Source organism: Bombus vosnesenskii, unplaced genomic scaffold (genome assembly GCF_011952255.1).
Source record: "Bombus vosnesenskii isolate JDL3184/JDL3185 unplaced genomic scaffold, Bvos_JDL3184-5_v1.1 scf7180000013319, whole genome shotgun sequence".
Classification (NCBI taxonomy): domain Eukaryota; kingdom Metazoa; phylum Arthropoda; class Insecta; order Hymenoptera; family Apidae; genus Bombus; species Bombus vosnesenskii.
Genome location: NW_022882964.1, coordinates 898,572 through 918,306, shown reverse-complemented (window position 1 = coordinate 918,306; position 19,735 = coordinate 898,572). Strand labels below are relative to the sequence as shown.

General features: G+C 31.9%; 1 protein-coding gene across 2 annotated transcripts in view; it reads right to left on the bottom strand.

Annotated features, from left to right (window-relative positions):
* Positions 1 to 19,325, bottom strand: part of LOC117235644 (proline dehydrogenase 1, mitochondrial) — a 41,533-nt gene extending 22,208 nt beyond the window's left edge. The window contains exons 1-2 of one of the 2 annotated variants that reach the window (XM_033497871.1): positions 19,065 to 19,325; positions 18,557 to 18,971 (exon numbers count right to left, since the gene is read on the bottom strand). In XM_033497871.1, coding sequence (XP_033353762.1) covers positions 18,557 to 18,865 — 309 coding nt within the window. In that variant the 5' untranslated portion in view covers positions 18,866 to 18,971; positions 19,065 to 19,325. Of the gene's footprint in view, positions 1 to 18,556; positions 18,972 to 19,064 lie in introns of those variants that run through there. The other variant, XM_033497874.1, reaches the window with a different exon arrangement.
* Between the last annotated feature and the right edge of the window lie 410 nt (positions 19,326 to 19,735).

The window sequence follows — 19,735 nt, the reverse complement described above, 5'->3', positions numbered from 1 at the left end:
TCTACAAACTAAACTTCGTTTGGCAGCATCACTCCTTTTTAAACTTTTTCCCCATAATCTGAGTGGCCGGTGAGAAATAAACCCAAAATACGAGGGTTTCAAGTATCAAAATCCATCGGCTGAAAAGTTATGCGTCGTTAAAATTTGATACTTTTGATACCAAATTAATCTTATACATTGGAAGTAGGCCATTAAAGCGTTAGTCTTCGTCGACGCTATGAACGTTATAGCTGGGCTATATATTTTTTGGCCGCTTCTGGCAGTTGGTAACACATATACAAAATGATATTTGCCAAATTGATTCATGATTAGCCATAACTTTTGAACCAACGTATTCCCAGACTCAAAATTGTTATATTTCGTTTTTATTCGTCGATTACTATCGGAAGATGCAAAGATGGTTCGACAAACAAAATTAATGCCCAAAACGAAGTTTAACCTCTAACTTGAATGACGCATAGCATTAGAAACAATGGATTTTGACTTTATATTTATTTGACGTTATATCTCGTCCATGTATAATGATTTTCAGATGATGCGAGAGAATGTTTTTAAAAAAGCGATGCTTCCAAACTTCAAAAGGTTAAACCTTTTATACATTTCCTGGATCCTAGATCGGCCACTGTGCGACAACACTGTTAATGGGCATAAAATTGCAGACATTGTTTTCCCATGTGTGTATACAGCCAATTTTAACCATTCATTCCCCGCTGATATAAATCTAAACATGTGGCGCCGAAGGTTCTACACCAGGTTTATTCACCGGTTGAATTCCTCGCATAGTGTAATCATCATCATTCTCAATGAAGGCGCGAATCAGTCGTAAGAAATGCAATAGCGACGAAACGAAATACGAAAATACATAATTAAATTCCTAGAAATATTAAATATATTAATACAAATAATTTTATGTTGTTATTTCTATACTCAGAGGTAGGATCACGATAATTATTATTTTATCGAATGGATAAATCTATCACACCGTTCTGAGCCAAAAATCCTTTCTTGCACGCGCTTACAACAACTAGGGATAAAAATAAAAAAGAATAGTAAGCCTATCGATTAAATCTATCGATTGTAACTAGGATTATCTTCTAGTTACTATTTCTTATAACTAACGCATCTGCATATAGATGGCGAGCACGAAGTCACGTTGTCATTTTTAACATTTTAAATATAAAAATATATCAAATACTCTGTTGTTATTTCTATACTCAGAGGTAAGATCAGAATAGTTATTATTTTATCGAATGGATAAATCTATCACACCGTTCTGAGCCAAAAATCCTTTATTGCACGCGCTTACAATAACTAGGGATAAAAATAAAAAAGCACCTTAAGCCTAATCGATTAAATCTATCGATTATAACTAGGATCATCCTCTAGTTACTATTTCTTATAACTAACGCATCCGCATATGGATGGCGAGCACGAAGACACGTTGTCATTTTCAACATACTCTAACTACTTCTAATTACTCGTATTGTCAGTAGGCTGCGGATTTTTGTGCATTTATAAGAGATTAAAAATTGCAGAAATATACAGAGAAATATACAAAACATCCAAAGTATAGCACACGTGATAATATTCAATAGATGAGATAAATCTCTATTTAGATCGTATCTGAGAATCTGCAGTTTAACTATCAGTGATATTAATGAAAATTATAGAATCAAACCAAGACAAAAAATTCCGCCATTCGTAATGATTACCTTTAATAAAAAGTACTATTAACTAGACTACGGATTTTTATGCATTTATGGGAAATTTGAAGCTGCAGACATGCGAAATCCAAAGTACGTATCTCACCTAACTGACATTTATAGCGCAGGTGCAATCTACGTTTGAAGTGGATGATACGTAACTTTTGAACGGTGTGTGTCTGGTATGCAATACGATGTTCATAAACCATTGATTAGGGGAGTATGTAATATGGCGACTGTGTGAGCTGAATGTAGCAATTCTGCCAGGATCAATACGGTCTTGGCAAAAATGCTCATCCTTAAACATCAGCTCTGTTAGTAAGGTAACTGTTACCATTCTTGCTTAACTAGCATAACGCTACATTTTAACCTTGAAAGCAAATATCAAAGGGCTCATGTTTTTATTTATAGAATCTTTCATAAGAGAATAGAATCTTTCATAATATATTCACACACATACGTACATACGTACGTAAAATGATTTACGACAATTAAAATGCAAAGTCTTCTTATTCCAATATCTTATATTAATTACACAAACAATACATTACAGCAATACATTATTTTATGTTAAAAAAGGAGTCATTTATACAATTTTACGTATATTACGTATGTATACTTTCTTTGATGCTTGAAATTATGTGCAAGCAATAGCAAATGTACACAAATGTGCACAGATGTGAACAAATGTACAAATGGAAAGAGAATCTTTTTTGCAGAAATTTGCAACTAAAAGTAATTTTCTTTATTATTGCTCTTTAAAATCTTAGACGCCTATAGAAACAGAAATTGGACTACTATAAATCCCAAGAAAAATTAAGAGAAATAATATCTGTAATATCTGTCTGCTATGTCGTTTTAATTGCTTCTGAGTGACTCGAGGGACAGGAATTTTCATTTGAAGAAATATCGAAATGGTAAAAATTCCGAATAAAATGTTTTTAAAGCCGTGTTGCTCGTCCCGGTGGATTTTATATTTCAGATTTCCCTATTTTATCTGCGAGAACAACAGAGGAACCTCAGCTAGCGATCCCAAAATATTCAACGTGTAGAACACCTTCCAAAATTAGATTTAATTCTGCGACCTCCTCTTACAAAGACATGAAATAAAGCGCGAACTGGGACTAGAAAATCGAAATATGCGAGGGCAAATTTCAGTGTAAATTTCGCAGATAAAAATATAGATCGACAAAAGGATACATATGTATTTGAAGAATAATGATTAAACCTACTCCATCCTAAATTTTCCTAAATTTTGATTTGAAAATTTTCATCAAAACGAAATCAAATCAAATTTGTTAAATTCTATATAAAAATGTTTTATGTCTTTTGTTATTTTTCTTCTAGAAATATAATATAAAATATGTAACTTTATCATCATCTTTAAATAGCAAATAATTTGAATTTGAAGTATTCTATTGTGCATACATTTGACACGTGCTTTATTTATTTACGCTTTATTAATTCCTATTTAATTATTGCGTTGTAAGAAAGAACTCGTTATTTTATCGTAAAATAAGGATTGAAATATTTCATTAATAACGAATAGATATTGAAATAAATACAGAAACTGCTCGACAAACTTCAATGATTAATAAAAATAAATTGAAAATGTTTATTTCATGTTACGATGGTAATTTACAAAATTGTTAATTGGAATTTAAATTGAAAATGAATTATTGGAATTTTAAAATGCAAATATATTTAGTGTAGCAATTGTTGATAAAAGAACGAATAAAAAATTATCCTTCCCAGCCTTTCGTACCATACTTTCTTTATTTTCGTCATTATCCTCTTTCAAAGGGAGGAAACTAATGAAGAAGCAATTAAATAATAACCAATTAAACAGATATTGAATAAAATTTGTACAATACAATTGAATAACAAGAGACGTAATTACTCACGGACTGAGAATAAGACAGTGAATGGTTGTGATGCAAACAAAAAGGGTCGAACGTAATTGCGATGGCGTTTCCACATCGATCTGATCTCGCTAGGTTTCACGGGATAATTCACCGCTGAAATCGTAGGAATCAAACATCGGAGAGGAATTTCCCAGTCGATGAATAGACCAGACAATACTCCATTCCTCGTTATTTCCTTCAATCACAATTCTTTCAAATCTCTCATTGCAAATAATTACATATCAGCTACTGGCCCCCTGTGTTATTTCATAATATGAAAATAACCATTTAATAAATACCTTCTAGAGAATATATACGTATCGTTTTAATATATCGTTTTACTCTTATACTTGACAGTGAACGATAGCTTTTCAGAAATCATATTAATTTTCAATACTTTAATTATCAACAATTCAGATACTATGATTGGGATTAGGGATACCTAACATGAAACGAGCAGCAAAACACATGAGTTAATGTTTTGTTTATGTAACACCGATAAGAAAGTTTTATCAAGATTATTAGAGTTTACCAACGTTATATATACTTACTGATAAGTACACAATATCCAGTCACTCGGAGTACCAAGAAGAGGGACGTTTTTCAAGTGGCACACTTCATAGATTCGATTATTACATATATGGAATTATAAATTTCCTACGTGATTTCGTAACGTTACGTCATTTCTATTTTTACATGATTTTGATTTAATACGGCGTGGAAAAGGCATTCGAACGCTCTTGAACAATTCAAAGATTTCAAAAGTAAAGCAAGACTCGAGAATCTGTAAAATGAAAATTCGAAGGTTCCAAGGATAGAAGATCTGGAAATTTTGAAACTCGTAGATTTAAACAATTCGAAGCACATTGAGCGCGTTGAACCTGAGACTACGAGACGAAGAGGACGGTTACGTAGCCGGGATAATATCGGTTTACCCCGGCTAAATTGTTCGTACGAGCTAATTAGACGCGGTAACGCCGAGAGCATCAGAAAGTTGATTATTGATTAATACCGGCAGACAAATAAAAATTAAAAAAGATTTGACACCAGTAGCCCATCAACTTTTTCATCGATTTTTAAGTGGGATATGGTTGTCCATGTACCGTAGTAAACTTGATTGGAATTTCAGTAGCCGACCTCCGCGAGTTTCCTCGTACAACGGCTCTTCCTCGACCGAATTCGTGCAGCTCTTAACATTTTATTCGCAAAAATAAGGAAAAAAGGAAACTACAGATTACGCGGTTCTTCGGCGATTCTTGTTCCGCGATTGATTCGAAGGTTCGAAGCCGAAGATACGATCTCCAAATGCGGAAATTATTTGACACGAACGTAACAAGACCAGCGAAGCAAATCGATTTAAAGCGACGAAAGAGAGACACGCTGGATGTAAAGAAGAAGAAATTGGGCATTTTTATTCACAAAGATGACATTTTTATCACAACATTTCGTACGTATATGAATAATATACATAAATATAAAATATTTCTTACAATTCTTACGTATCTCAATAATTTTGTAATCCTTTCTAAAATCGACCTTACACTTTGTAAGTGTCCCAATACTCGTGAACGGGAATGTATTGGAATATTGCAATCAAGAGCTATAACGAACAGGATATTGAACAGAAGAAGTTGTCGACGAAGATATTCCGATCGAATGGCAATCGAAAGACTCAACGAACAGAGAATGATATCAGACGTGAAATTTCCGATCTACGAATGGGATATCGAACAGAGATTTCGACATATTACCAAAAGGAATAATAGGGTAATAACTGATCGAGTGAATTTATCAAGCAACGAAAGTACAAAGATCAAAGGGATCACCGTCCTAACAGTTTAACAAATTTCTATTTCTTTATCTATCATATATCGATTAAAGACCGAAACACAGTATCGAAAGATAGAAAATCCTATACAACATTTGCTGAACAAATTCTCCGTTTTATCCAGAAAGATACAGCGATAAACTTCGTGTTAATTATAAGAGAAAAAACGTGCATATCACATCGTTTCATTCAGATCCGTGACACGCATTCTCGGAACGACCCCATCAATTTACGGTAATTCAAACCGTTCCACGAATCCAGAGCTTAGATGGCAGCTACCATTTCATGATACGGATTAAAATAAGAATCTCGGGTGCAGCCCTCACAGATAATCGTTTTCGATACGACTAAACGAACGAACCAACTTTGATTTCAGATGTCGTTGAAACACTCGTCGGACACAAGTCTTTAATTAATGTTACTCGCTATAGGCTTGTCGTATTCCTACGATCCTTAAATAAACTTATTTCGTCTATCTATTCGATCTATAAAGTCAACTAATTCTATTTCTTCTTTTTGAATTTCCCATATTTTCCAAATCCGAAATTATAGGTATATGATTATATTATATAACTATAATAGAGTGGTATCGATACAAAGCACAAAAGGCCGTTTCACGGGTCTAATCGACCATCGATAATATTCTCGTTAAGTCGTTAAATAAATAAAAAACTAAAGAATGGCGCCGTATTTTAGAAGTTGCAGTCGCAAGACCGCTAGAACCCGCTAATCCACGATACGGTACGAAAGAGGGATTAATTTATGGCATCTTGGACTGTCTTCGAGCGAAGAGAAAGCTCTCTTTCTAACAGCCAAAGTTAAGAAAAGGCTAGGACAGCCGCTCCGGACAGTTACAGTTTCACATTTCAAAGAGAACACTGTCTCATCAGGCCTTGATCGAAGCGGAAGTGAGCCCAGTTTGTGGTTTAATACGCTCATCCTTCCTAATACAGGATTCAGAACCATACCAGATTCTATTACCATAACCGGTATATGGATCATCCCTAGAATACCATGTGTAAGAAGAACATTTGTTATTTTTCAAGCAAGACAGTGTACCCAAGCCAAGAGTAGCTCTATGAATCGATTTGTCGTTGTTGATAGTTCCTGAATTGATTTACTAAAATAATATTTATCAGCAACGATGTCCATTGTATTTTTCCAAAGAAGTTGACAATCAACGCGAAATACAGAGAACTGTTTCATGGGTAATTGATCATCGATAACGTTTGCTGTTAAAGTGCATGCAAACGCACTATGTAGCATGCGTTTGATATAACTTCGTTATCGTGCGCTCGCGTTTTCGTTGAAGGATGGAGTTAATCACATAACGTAAGTACTTTGGTACATTGTGACGCTATCACGCATATTCGCAATTGACAAATATAGTCGCATACTCCACAGTCTGCTGCGAAGATTATTAAGTTTAAATGGTTTGCTCCAAATGTTTCAATCGTAGGTTCTCTTTGAAATTTTCTCTCGTGATAGGGTGTACCGTCATTTTGTAGAGTAATATCGAAACGAATGGCAAGTAGTACAGTGTTAATTAATAAAGTATTATTAGCAGACTTTATAAAAAGTGGATTTATTGTGTGTTTTATTATGAATTTTATATAGAACGATTTTTATCGTAATGTGACTTTTAAATAAAAATAATAGCTGCCATAAATTTCTAAATATTGTTATTAACATTATTCGTATCTTTCTTTGATTACTATTTCTCCTTTTATATCATGATAAATAACGATGAAAAATAGAATATTCTACTTAATCTCTTTCTGACTTACTACGCTATTCTTGATTAAACATTCCATGATAGATATCAAGTTTTAACGTTCGTCATTAATCACGACAGTTTTCTATCGTGACACATTTGATGCATTGTCCGCTTTATAGCAGCTATAATAAGAGAGATTTCCCTACACAGATTGATAAATAAGTAATCGACTCAATATTTGATTTCGTATTTTCATATTCATTCATCGGTCATTTCATTTCATATTCGTATTTAAAGACACTTGTGATACAGCAAATTAAATATTGTGTTAATTTATTCTGTGCAAGGCAACAAGCGTTTAAGTACTTGACAAAAATTATAAGATAATATACAAGCATACGTATGCAAAATTATTCATAAAGGTTTCTGCAGGATGAGTCACGCGTATAAAACAAATAATTCTTATTTTTCGAATAATTGATATGTACATACGTACATACATGTGTACATACATTTATATCGCAATACGTATTTCACAATTGTACTTTTTCCTTGAAAACATATTTGAACGATTCATATCGCTACACAACAAACATTATGAAAAACGATCTATGGAACATTTTTGTGTATATCTTTTTCAACGTGATTTTCTACCTGTAAAATAACAACCCAACTTTTTTATCGTTTTTACAAAGCTCGAAAATTACGAAAATTTAATTTCGGGTATACTATTTTTAATCGTTCAACTTGAATTATCATCTATAAAAAATGTTCCAATAATAATAATACTACTGGCATTATTAATTGTAATATATAAATATATAAAAATTGAAATCTGTATAGAGGATGCCACATTTGAAGCTATAGCTCGTTTCAAAAGATTTTTCGAATCAAACTATCTCAGGAGGGCGGGTTTTACGATGATCATGAATCGTCTCCAGATGGACGTGATTGCGAGATTTCGAGACGAGCTTTGTTTTCCTACATGGAACATATATAATATATTCGATGATTCAAGTTGATGTTCCAGGCTCGTTCAAATTCATTCATTGCCGTTCAGAGCTTCGTTATCGAGCATCTTTAAGATTTAACAGATAAACAATTCTACCAAATGTTCAAATTGGACAAATTGTGAATATGAAATTTTAAATAAAAAAAAAAAAAAATCTTTAAGATTTGATTTACCGGAGTGTCGCGTCGATTCGGGTGCAAGCAGAAATCGAAATCACACCAGTAACGTGATTTGTCGTTATTCTTATTTCTTTCTTTTTATTCTTATGGAGAATCCGTTGCTAGGGAAATATCCACAATTTGTGCTACAATCGCCTCGAAAGAGTCAATATTATTGCAAATAGTATTACGTGTGCTTGCTTTTGGTAACGATTTAATTTACGATAGCTCATTATATCGTGCGTCTAACAAAATTGCCGATAAAATTTCGGTATACTGCCTGCTCAAGTACTCTCTCTTAAGAAAATAATATTTAACAATCTATAAACTTTGCAACCGTTCTATTGTAGGACATCTAGAATTGTTAGTTTAGTCGACACGCTGTTTATCTTTAGTCAATATGCCTAATAATCTCTTCGTAGTAAGTAGTTTCCAAGGTTTTGTTTGTAAGTATGCTCAATTTTTGCTTCAAAGCGTAAGCTCTTACGAATACAGGTATGTATTACTAATGTAATCAACAGTGGCTAATCGCCATTCTTAGTAATTCGACGATGATATGTATTATCTCTCAATAATAAAAATTGTACTGAAATGTGCTACTAAGATAATATATATGTAATATAACAGTATATATAATATTATAATAGTAATAATAATAATAATGACAATTGCCTATCGCAATGATATAACATCAACGAATAACGATAAACAAGGGATATTTTTTTATCCTACATCAACTTCTTGCTTAATCTCTTTTTGGTAACAAACATCATTTAGTTTGAGTAAAAAATAAAGTAATACACGTGTCATTTTATTAAGATAAAAGCAAATATTAAAGCAATAGACATACGTGTTTTACAGGAGCTCTAAAAAATGTTCATAATTTAAAAAAAAAGTTTGCTACTGTGAATACTACTGTTCTTATAATATAGTTATTATAATAATACTAGTATAAAATTTCTGCTCATAGCTAGAAAATCTGACTTCTATGATTATGCAACAATCTATACACTTGTACACTTATTAGTACGTAGTAAATGTTATTAATGAAAATGATAAGAATCTTGATCTGATACGTATAAGTAGACACATGTCGTAGAACCATTCTAACCTGAATCAATAGAAGTCAGTCTTATGTAATGCGTTCATCGAATATAAAAAAAGAAAGACAGTCTCTAAAATGATACACTATGTAAATATCGCGCTCTGTCGTGATAAGTATCGTACCACTATTACCTAAGTAATATTAATTAAAGATATCCATAAGCACGAAAATAACCTCAAATATAGCTTAAGTTTATAAGTTCTTTTCTTTTCATAATTATAAATTATGAAGCTACAAATTCTTTTACATTAGCAAATCAATATCCACGGATTCAAGCGACCAAGTTTTCAAATTTCCAAATTTTTTAGATTTTTAAACACCTTTAAACCTTCTAATTCAAATCTAATTTAACTCTTTTCTCTATGATATCAATTAAGGATTTAAAGGATGTGTGAATGTTACTGAAACACGAACAAAAGAAATCATAGATATATGTAGACTTTTTGTAAAGAAAGATAGCAAAAATGATCTAGAACGCGTGTTATGATACTCCTTAAGGTAGTTCGGCATACATCGAAAAGTTAATGGAAAATTTAAGGAAGAAGGAAATGTCGATCTGATAATTCCATCCACGTGTCCGATTGATTTCTCTAGATTACTAATGAGGTAAACTCTACCGGTAATGACTTCTTTGCATGAGAATCGTAATTCACGATTCCTTTTGCACAAAGGTATCCCGTTGTAAATGCGTTGTAAACTTCGGACGAACTAGTCGGCCTTGAGACTACTTATCACTGTGTCATTACAGTCGAATCGAATGAGGAACATTGGTCCCCTTTCTCCCTTTCATTCACTTGCATTCGGGTGTATCTATAGGGTGTCGTAAGTAAAGTTCCTAAACGTGAAATTATGAAATTATTAACAAATCAAGCATCCTGCAAATAAAACAAAGCCATCGAAGTACGAAGAAGTAACAAGAAGATTACACTTTATAAATGTACTGGTTTCATTTCAAATTGCTAAAATAATATTTTCTCACTCCAAGTACTAATTTGTTAACTAACTAATAACCAACTAGTTGCTTATTAATTAACAGCACTAAGGTAACTGTACCAAATTAGCATAAAAATACGAATTAGTAGTAGAGATAAAATGCATATAAATACGATTTAAATATTCATATATTTAACGATACGCAATAAATAAAAAAAAATGTACCTTCTGAGGAAATTTCTAATTGACAGATATTTCCGTACGTTCCAGAGTTTCTAATAGATATTGAATTTTATTACCAATAGGATATATAATAAAATGTTATAACATGGAATTATATTATATTTATATGGTATTGTAAAATTTTTATACAATTTTTTATTGTTGTTATTTCTATACTCAGAGGTAGGATCGCAATAGTTATTATTTTATCGAATGGATAAATCTATCACACCGTTCTGAGCAAAAAAAAACCCTTTATTGCACGCGCTTACAAAGACTAGGGATAAAAACAAAAAAGCATCTTAAGCCTATCGATTAAATCTATCGATTGTAACTAGGACTATCTAGTTACTATTTCTTACAACTAACGCACCTGCATATGGATGGCGAGCACGAACTAACCTTGTCATTTTCGACACTTATAAAATTTATATTTGATTCGTTGTTATAAAATTTGTATGCAATTTCTTATAAAATTTGTATTTAACGCTGCAGAATTTTATATGCCTATTGAATTTTATTAACTATATGAATTAATAGAGGTTAAATATTCTGAAAATGAAATCGAATCAAGCGTACAAGATGAACTTGATCAGATAATAACTTGATAACTTGACCCACCTTCAATACATGAAATACAAATACAATATCTTTTTAATACATAAAATACCAATTACAAAACCAAAATCATCATTTCATAAAATGATTATTCCAAAAAGCGACATAAATACTCAAACAGTTGCACTCGCGAATATATACCTTGCGAAAGTGTTCGAACACTTGTATAAATCTTTTATAAATATATGACGTATGTGATACGAAACATTTCGAAATTTTATTAACACTGTAATTACTATGATAGGTTTCAATTATCGTGAAAATGCTTGTTTTAAAAGATATTTCAATTTTAATTTCGCCAAATTGAGTGCATAAAACACGAGGAATAAACATAAAAGTAGTACGTTGTCTTTTCTTATACGATACTTTCCTTTCACGTACAATAGGACAAGTACAAATATCTTTCGAATTAATCGATTTTCACTCTAAGTGCCCTAATTCTTTTGTATAGAAAATATAAAAGATCTATCGATTGATGTATTAGAAAAAATTGGTAGTTCTATTTTAAAAAATTGAGGTAATTTTTAAATATTCAAAATAAATCACTACTTTCGGCATGGGTACCCATATTGGATCATACATCGTTCGAAACCGTTTAGCTTTGCCTAATATCTTCTACCGTTTCAGAGCTGCAACTTGCCCTGCAAGTTGCGCGAGACACCTTGTATACACCAAAGTTTTCTACGATGTGTCCAAATACTTTTGTGAACCACTGTAGAATAAAATTCGCATTACGTCCAATAAAAGAAAGATTATTCGGGCGACGCAGGGAACGCGCATGCGCGCGCGCCTCTGTGCATCCGTCGCATTTATGTCAGCCGCATAGCGATGCAAACGTGCGGCTAACACGCGACTCGATCAGTATGTAGTATGTGCAACGCGACCGTAGACGCGATGTTTATGGAAAGATTTCGAAACAGTGCTCTATCGTCTGGCAACTGTCTGAAGCGAGTCTACGACAGACGAGTGCCTCACCCGCAAGGCGAGACACACTCCGCTTTGACTCAGCATTTCACCGCTAAAATGCGTCTAATATGGCGACGTAAACTTACAGCGCAACGTGGGAGATGAATGAATCGCTACGATAATAAATGAATTTGTTATGTAACTTTGTATATCGAAAAATTGGTGGTATCTTAGAAAATTAGTTGTATTATGAACGTTTTTCACTATTTTTTATAATAACTTGTGTGATATTAATTATAATTGTATAATATATGTATACATATACATAATTGTATTGTATGATAAGTATATTATAATTGTACAAGTGCGTATTACGATTCCATTATAGTTGATTTAATTTTACTGATTATATTGTTTGTAAGTGTATAATACAAATTGCTACTATACATTTATAGTTATTATCGAAATTATTGGTTAAAATTAATAAGTTAAAGTTTTCTAACTTATATTTTAAGTTTTAACTAAAAATCCGGAATATCGATAAAGCGAACGAAGAGCGACGAATGTCGAGTAATTTTCAGATTAATTGATTAAACAAATTGCTATATCTGCCGAACTATTAATGGTACCGACGATGATTCTTTCTAACCCTTTGCAATCCGAACTATATTTAACATTTCGTTTCAACAGATTCGCGCGCAATTCAGCTGTCTCCAGCTTTGGTTTATTTATATCTCCATATCTTAATGATTTAAATTTAGCGATTAAAAATTTGTTTATAACAATATGAATTAGCACTATTATTGTATATGTTATTTTTCGGTCCAACAACGTTAAAAAAGAAACTTTATTAGTTTAGCTTACGGAATTAAAATTAAATCGAACTAAACACGGTATAAATTAGTATATTCTGTATCTAATTTACCGACTTAGTAGCGAACGTGAGTGATACGCTGAATAACTATTATAGTCATCAGTCACGATATATTCGCGTAAGTGTTTTGGATAAGAACCGAACTTGTACACCTTTCAGATTGAATAGCAGCGGGGTACTTGTACTTGAATGAAAGCCAATGAAAAATGTAAACGAGTACAGTATATGTATACATTTCCGTTGCTTGTATATGACGTCTGTGCTGATAGAATGTTAAAAAAAAAATATCTATGCTGACAAAATACTAGAATATGTCTATACTGATTGAATGTTATGATATGTATGTCTGTTCCACTCGGACAGTCCAAGCTCCCTCGTTTGTTCAGGACACACGTTGATTGTTAGTTGTCAAAAATTAGTTTTCCGATCAACGACGACCTAAGTATCGCAATCATCCTTCCGAGCTTCCTTAACGCACCTCCTCCTGGTAAGGGTGGAGTGGTAGCAGAATTAAAGCGAGGTGTTCGGTTTTCCGGAAAGATTGTGATATTTCTCCGGAAGTTAGAAACCATGGCAACTCGTATCGTTACAATATGGCTTCAAAGTACCTTTTAGAGGTACCGAGTTCATAACACGTCGTTGACTATTGAATGGAAAATAAACTACAATTGTAAATGCTGCCTAATAAGGTTTAAGATTTCAACTGAAAAGTAACCCTCTCTACGATCGTGCTATAAGCTTCACAGATGAATAACTCAACACCTGGTTCCTTGGGTGATCTGAACGTAACATCTGCTTCTTCTTCTTTTATTCTTTAACGCCGCATTCTTATTTTATTCTTATTTAAATTCAAAATCTAATTAATTTTTTAATCAAATTCTTATTTAAATTCAAAATCTAATTAATTTTTTAATCAAATTCTTATTTAAATTCAAAATCTAATTAATTTTTTAATCAAATATTTTTATCATACCCATACGATTACTAATAAGAAATATTTTATTTGTTCCAGATAAAAATTCATAAAAAATTAATTCTAACATTATCTAAAATGTTTTTACGCTTAAAATGTCGAACAGTGTTATAATAGGTAATTTAATTATTAAATCAATTAAAATATGTATATACATATAAAATAATCCATTAATTTCAAAGTAAAGATATCTTTTCAAAATATTATATTTACTTTCAATGTCGACTAAAAGTGATTAAGCGTCGCCATTTCGATAAAATTTCTTGAACAACGTTCAATGAAATCTGAAACAAAGATAGGAATCAGAAGACGCAGTGTTTCTAGATTACAGTACCATACTAAACTCCACTTGATTCCGCGCCTTTAATTTTCGATGATACGAAAGACACGTGTGATTTAATGCCATGAAACTACACCTTCCCTGTATGCCAATAATAATCCTTTCTATTCAGTTTTCTTCCGAGCGTGGTATATTGAAACGTTAAGAGCATTTTTAGAAATTACTAGGTTCTATTTCCAACAACTTCTAATTTATAAGAATTCTCGTTTATCAATAGGTCCTATTGTGATATTGTAACACTCGCAACGAATATAATAAATCTTTTGTATTTCGCTTTTATCAGTTTTATTAATTAATCCGTATAAAACAAATACATATTACGACAAAAATAACAATTACACATAAAAGAAGAGAAACATTATCATGTCGTATAAACATAAATGCAGCATTAGTGCTATCTATAAGAAAATATCTGAAAAGCGGGACATTTATCGTAAAGAAGTAAATCTTATACATTATTATACAAAAAATAAATTTCTTCAAAATATGAATCATTTGTCGTGTCTGAAACAAGCCGAATGGCATGAATAATGAGTACCGAATCAATCACGAATAATCACGTAATTTATCAAATTTCTACCTTACTGAATAATCGAAATACAAGATAAGATCGATAGCCTGAACAAAAATTCTAATAAAGAAACGTGGTCAGGTTGTGACAATCTCAATGATGAAACTGATTTCTTTTTAACTCTTTCAATCTTCAAGGATTTGATAAAAGTTTGATCAAAATAATTGCAGATCACGATCGAGAATTTCAAAGGATTTAAATCGTTTTCAAGAATTTACGTCTATATTCGTGGATTTCCCAGGATTAAACGAAAAGATTGAAAATGTCTACGAGAGAGATAGGATGTGATTACAGAACTTGCACGACTTTTATCTAACCGATAAATATATAGTACATATATCGACCAAGAATTTCAAGTGTCCATGTAATTAGTCGATGATAACTATGTTAATTTAGAGATAAAGGGAACGTTTCCATTATAATCAACGATAAGGCATTTAAATGTTCGTAGAAACTTCTTTTCAGTTATAAGCAAGAAATATCCACGTTTTAATTTCAAAAAATCAAAAAAAAAGCCGAAGGATTTTAGAATTTTGTTTACTTCTATTTTTTCTTACGAAAATCAGTTTTACTTTTCTATCAAGCTTGAAGAAAAAAAAAACGATGTAAGAACAAGTGTCTAATAAATTTTTAATTTGAAGAAATGATAGGTAAAATATGAACTGTAATAGGAAAATCTTCAATAAATTTTAAAATATTCGTATTTAAAAATACTCTATATTATTACCTATACATGTATCTCTCGTTTTTGAAAAAATACGCTAATATTATTTCTTCGCTGAATCTCTTGATCTTATGATAAAATTATTTCGATATATGAAACCATTAAAATTAGTACTGGTCGTTTATTATTTATGCATTTCCACGAAATAACAGAAATGAAAACTCTTTTAACTCTGAAATATATAGATATTATTTCTTAGATAAGATATTTATTTGAAACGTGTGTAATATCAATTGTTATATCGTGTAATTCCATTTATTAGTATATTTAATTTTAATTCATATTTTCATTTATTATTATGTATTTATAAATAATATTATTATAATATTCGAGAACTGAATACGATCAGAATAAACGTTTCACGGAGTATTACACAGCAAAATACAATTCTTGGCACCGTCTGCCAACAGTCTAAAACGAAGACACTACAGAGTCATGTCGCACTTTAAAAATCAATAATAATCAATACGGTGTAGCAAGGTTTATACATTCAGGATAGGATGTGAATCACCAACCACGTATGTATATACACCTTCTTCTATTTAAGTACTCGACGAAAGCTACATTATTACATAATTAAATGCGAACAAGTTAATTTTCCTTATTCGCGGCAGTCATGTGCATATCTAATGAATGCAACAATGAATGATGTTGTTAGAAATAAAACCAAGACGGTAGAAACCTCTGTGCTCACGAGTTAATGATGAGAACAAATTCAATATATGCAAGTATATTTGTAAATCTTAATCAAAACCAATACCTAATAAGATACGCTTCATAAGGTTCTAATACTACTCGTAAGTGGCTACAAAAAGTATTGGCACGTCGTTGTATTTATTATATCATTTAATAGTACATTCATATGATTAAAAATATTTGATACTATAAAAATGAGATATATCTATATGGACTAATATAGAGCGTAATAAAAAAGACATATCATTGAAAAATAAGGGTATATGCAAATAAATACCTTTTATGTAAGCTTATGGCCACTATAATGATTCGTTCATTGCACTTGTCAAATATACGATCTTCATAAACTAGCTTCAAACTTTGGAACGAATACTGGCGAATTTTGGAAATCTACTTAAAATTGCTTCCATATATTCAAACGGATCGAACTTTTAGATCTTCCAATTTGCGAATTTTACTTTGCCATATAGTTTTAGATAATTTAAAATAATGAGAAGAATGATAGTAAGAATATATATATACGCGTACGTACAAAAAAGAATTGTAATTATGAGGAATTAGATATCTACAAATCCTTTAAGTAAAATAATTGCAGATAAATGCATTTTGTACAACATATTGTTAAATTATTCTACATCATAATTTTAAGTAATTGACATAGAAAAACACTTGACTTAGTTAAAAGGATAATATTTACAAGTATCAATAAAATATTCTATATATTATAATTATATAAATTATAATATTATTGCTCCAAAAATACCTACTTAGAGTATATTTTACCTAAATTCACTTCCTACGATAGACCACCAAGCACCATACTTAATTATTTTCCATAATTATTATTAATCTACCGAATCTTGTATATTTCATTTGAAACTTTAATATAAACAGGAGAAATTAAATAATAAATGAAATTAAATTAAATTAAGCACTATAGCATTCTTGTAGTACCAAAAATATTATATACATATCAATAAAATATTGATACGAATGAAGCTTAACAAATTTAAAACTACAAATTATTTCATTTAACTACATAAAGATGACGACACGTCGTAGGAAATTAAACAGTCCTTCCGTAGAAGAGTATTTCCGTAAAAATTAAACAGTACAATAGTAACAACCCGAGCTAGCCAATGAAATCGTACAGGTTTTTACGATCCTCTGGTCATTCCTTCCTAGTTACGTAATTGGCCACCACTATAAGTTTGCGACAAAATTGCTAGGTCGATTCAATATACTATTAAGTATTACTAAAATCAATAACGCGCCATGCCACGTCGTTGTATAAATCGGCTACGAATCCCGACGCTATCGATAAAAGGTTGCTGGTTCATATTTAATATAGAAAATCTCCAAAAATCTCTACCTTCCTTCAATATTCAAAAAACTTTGCACAGAAAAATCGACAATTAATTAATTTTGCGATCCTCTAACGCTATTGCGTAACAAACGATTTCCTTTCGGTGTTACAGAACAATGCATAAATCTTATTTCTATGATTTTTTCACGACAAATTCCTTATTCTTAGTCTGTGAGTAAAATCCTATTAAACGGAATTTTATAAAATTCCGTTAATATATATATATATATATACTATAATAATATAATATATAATATATAATATATGTATATATATATACAATTATGCTATAATTTCATCGATTGCATTAAATATATGTAATTCATACACAGGCACAGAACACCAATTATTTATCTGAAAGATCCAACTAACGTGATTAACGTCGTACAACTGACTTTGATATGAGAAAAAATTCTTCGTTTTAATAGAATTTTATGTATGAATGAATCGCTGTTTTATATGAAAATGGCAATAAAATACTTCAAATTTTATGAATATCCAATAGCAACTCTTATATCGCATATCTATTATACTTATATATACCTATGTATCGTATATATTACGTGTATTGTATTCTAGTTACACTCCATGTATTAAATGATTGTTAGATACACATTATAGACTAAAGTTTTAGAATTGTAGATGATCGATACATAAGAATATTTTTTCGAATTTACGTATATATATATATATGAATGGATCTGAGAAAAAAAAATCAAACAAATGACTTTACAATGTGGCTGGAACAGAAAAGACAGGCTAGGGAAAAGAGCGAGAGAGAGAAGACGTTGTGAGAGCACATGTCATGCTATTTCGTACGTCATAGGGATAATTTATAGGTATATAACAAATCTATAATAACACGTAATATACAAAGTAACGTCATCGAGTCTGATTTGAACTTACCTTCATATTGTTCTCGGCGATGTACTCGATGGTACATAGTTGATAAACGATGTAGGCACGAAGCAATTCTTTCGTGGTTTTACTCTTAAAAGAGGCGACGGGATCGTTAAACTTCAAATCCAGAGGATCGATCTGTCGCGGAGGAGCCGGCTTCACGTCAGCGGTAGTGCCGGTGTATTCGCGATCGTACACCTGCACTAACTGCACCGATGGCTTCGTTACGTTCTCCAGGAGGCCGACAGGAAGTGGTAAACACTTCCTCAGCTTTTTACCGGCACTGCAACGCGGCACCGTTCTCAAAAACGCCATACCTTGCCGTAGCTCTAATGCAAGAAATGTCAGCAATCAGGACGCACTATTTAGCGGAAAGAAAACCCGTGAACTGCGCGATCTCCTCCGCCCTATGAGAGTCTCACTGAAAAAAGTACCAGTAGCAATGAACGTTAAGATTCGAGAACGTAGATTGACCAAGGCGATTTTTCTCAGTGACAAACGGGGTAAATCCAACCTGCCACGATCGAGTCGGAGACCCCAATACCAATAGAGGTATCTCGTCAAAGCTTAGGCCGAATCACAAGGTGGGGTACTCGTAGACATCCAGCGACGTACGAGTCAAGCGCTCACCTTACCACGATACCGTCTATTATAACTTATCTATGCAAAACACCCGTTGAAAACCAACTTTAAAAAGCAAACGAATTTTTTTGTTAAGATTCTTTTTTAATTTATTGCTAATATTAACCGGCACAACGAATTTCAATTGTTGTACGTTGCCCCAATTACTATACAGTAGCAATAGATGCTGAGACTCTGATTGGTTCCTACGAGAGGTGTGTTCGCATTGCTCGGTGTGACTGGTCGACGAAATTTTGGGAAATGCCAATAACTGCGCCGTCGTACCACGCGCACAGTGGCGCAAAACGTGCTTTACATTACCCCGAACTGCCGAACATTATTTTATTTCATTTATTCTAACACATATCTTAATGATCATTTATTTAAATTATCAATGATATATGAAATAATATCTTGTATAGATCTTTCACTTGTATCTATGTCAAAATATTCACAATAATCAATCTCTCTTAAAAGTCGCATGTTACATAAATAGTTAGTTGACTTAAAGTATGGATTATTTGCAGAATATACTTAAAAGCAAACAGATATTTAGTAAATGAC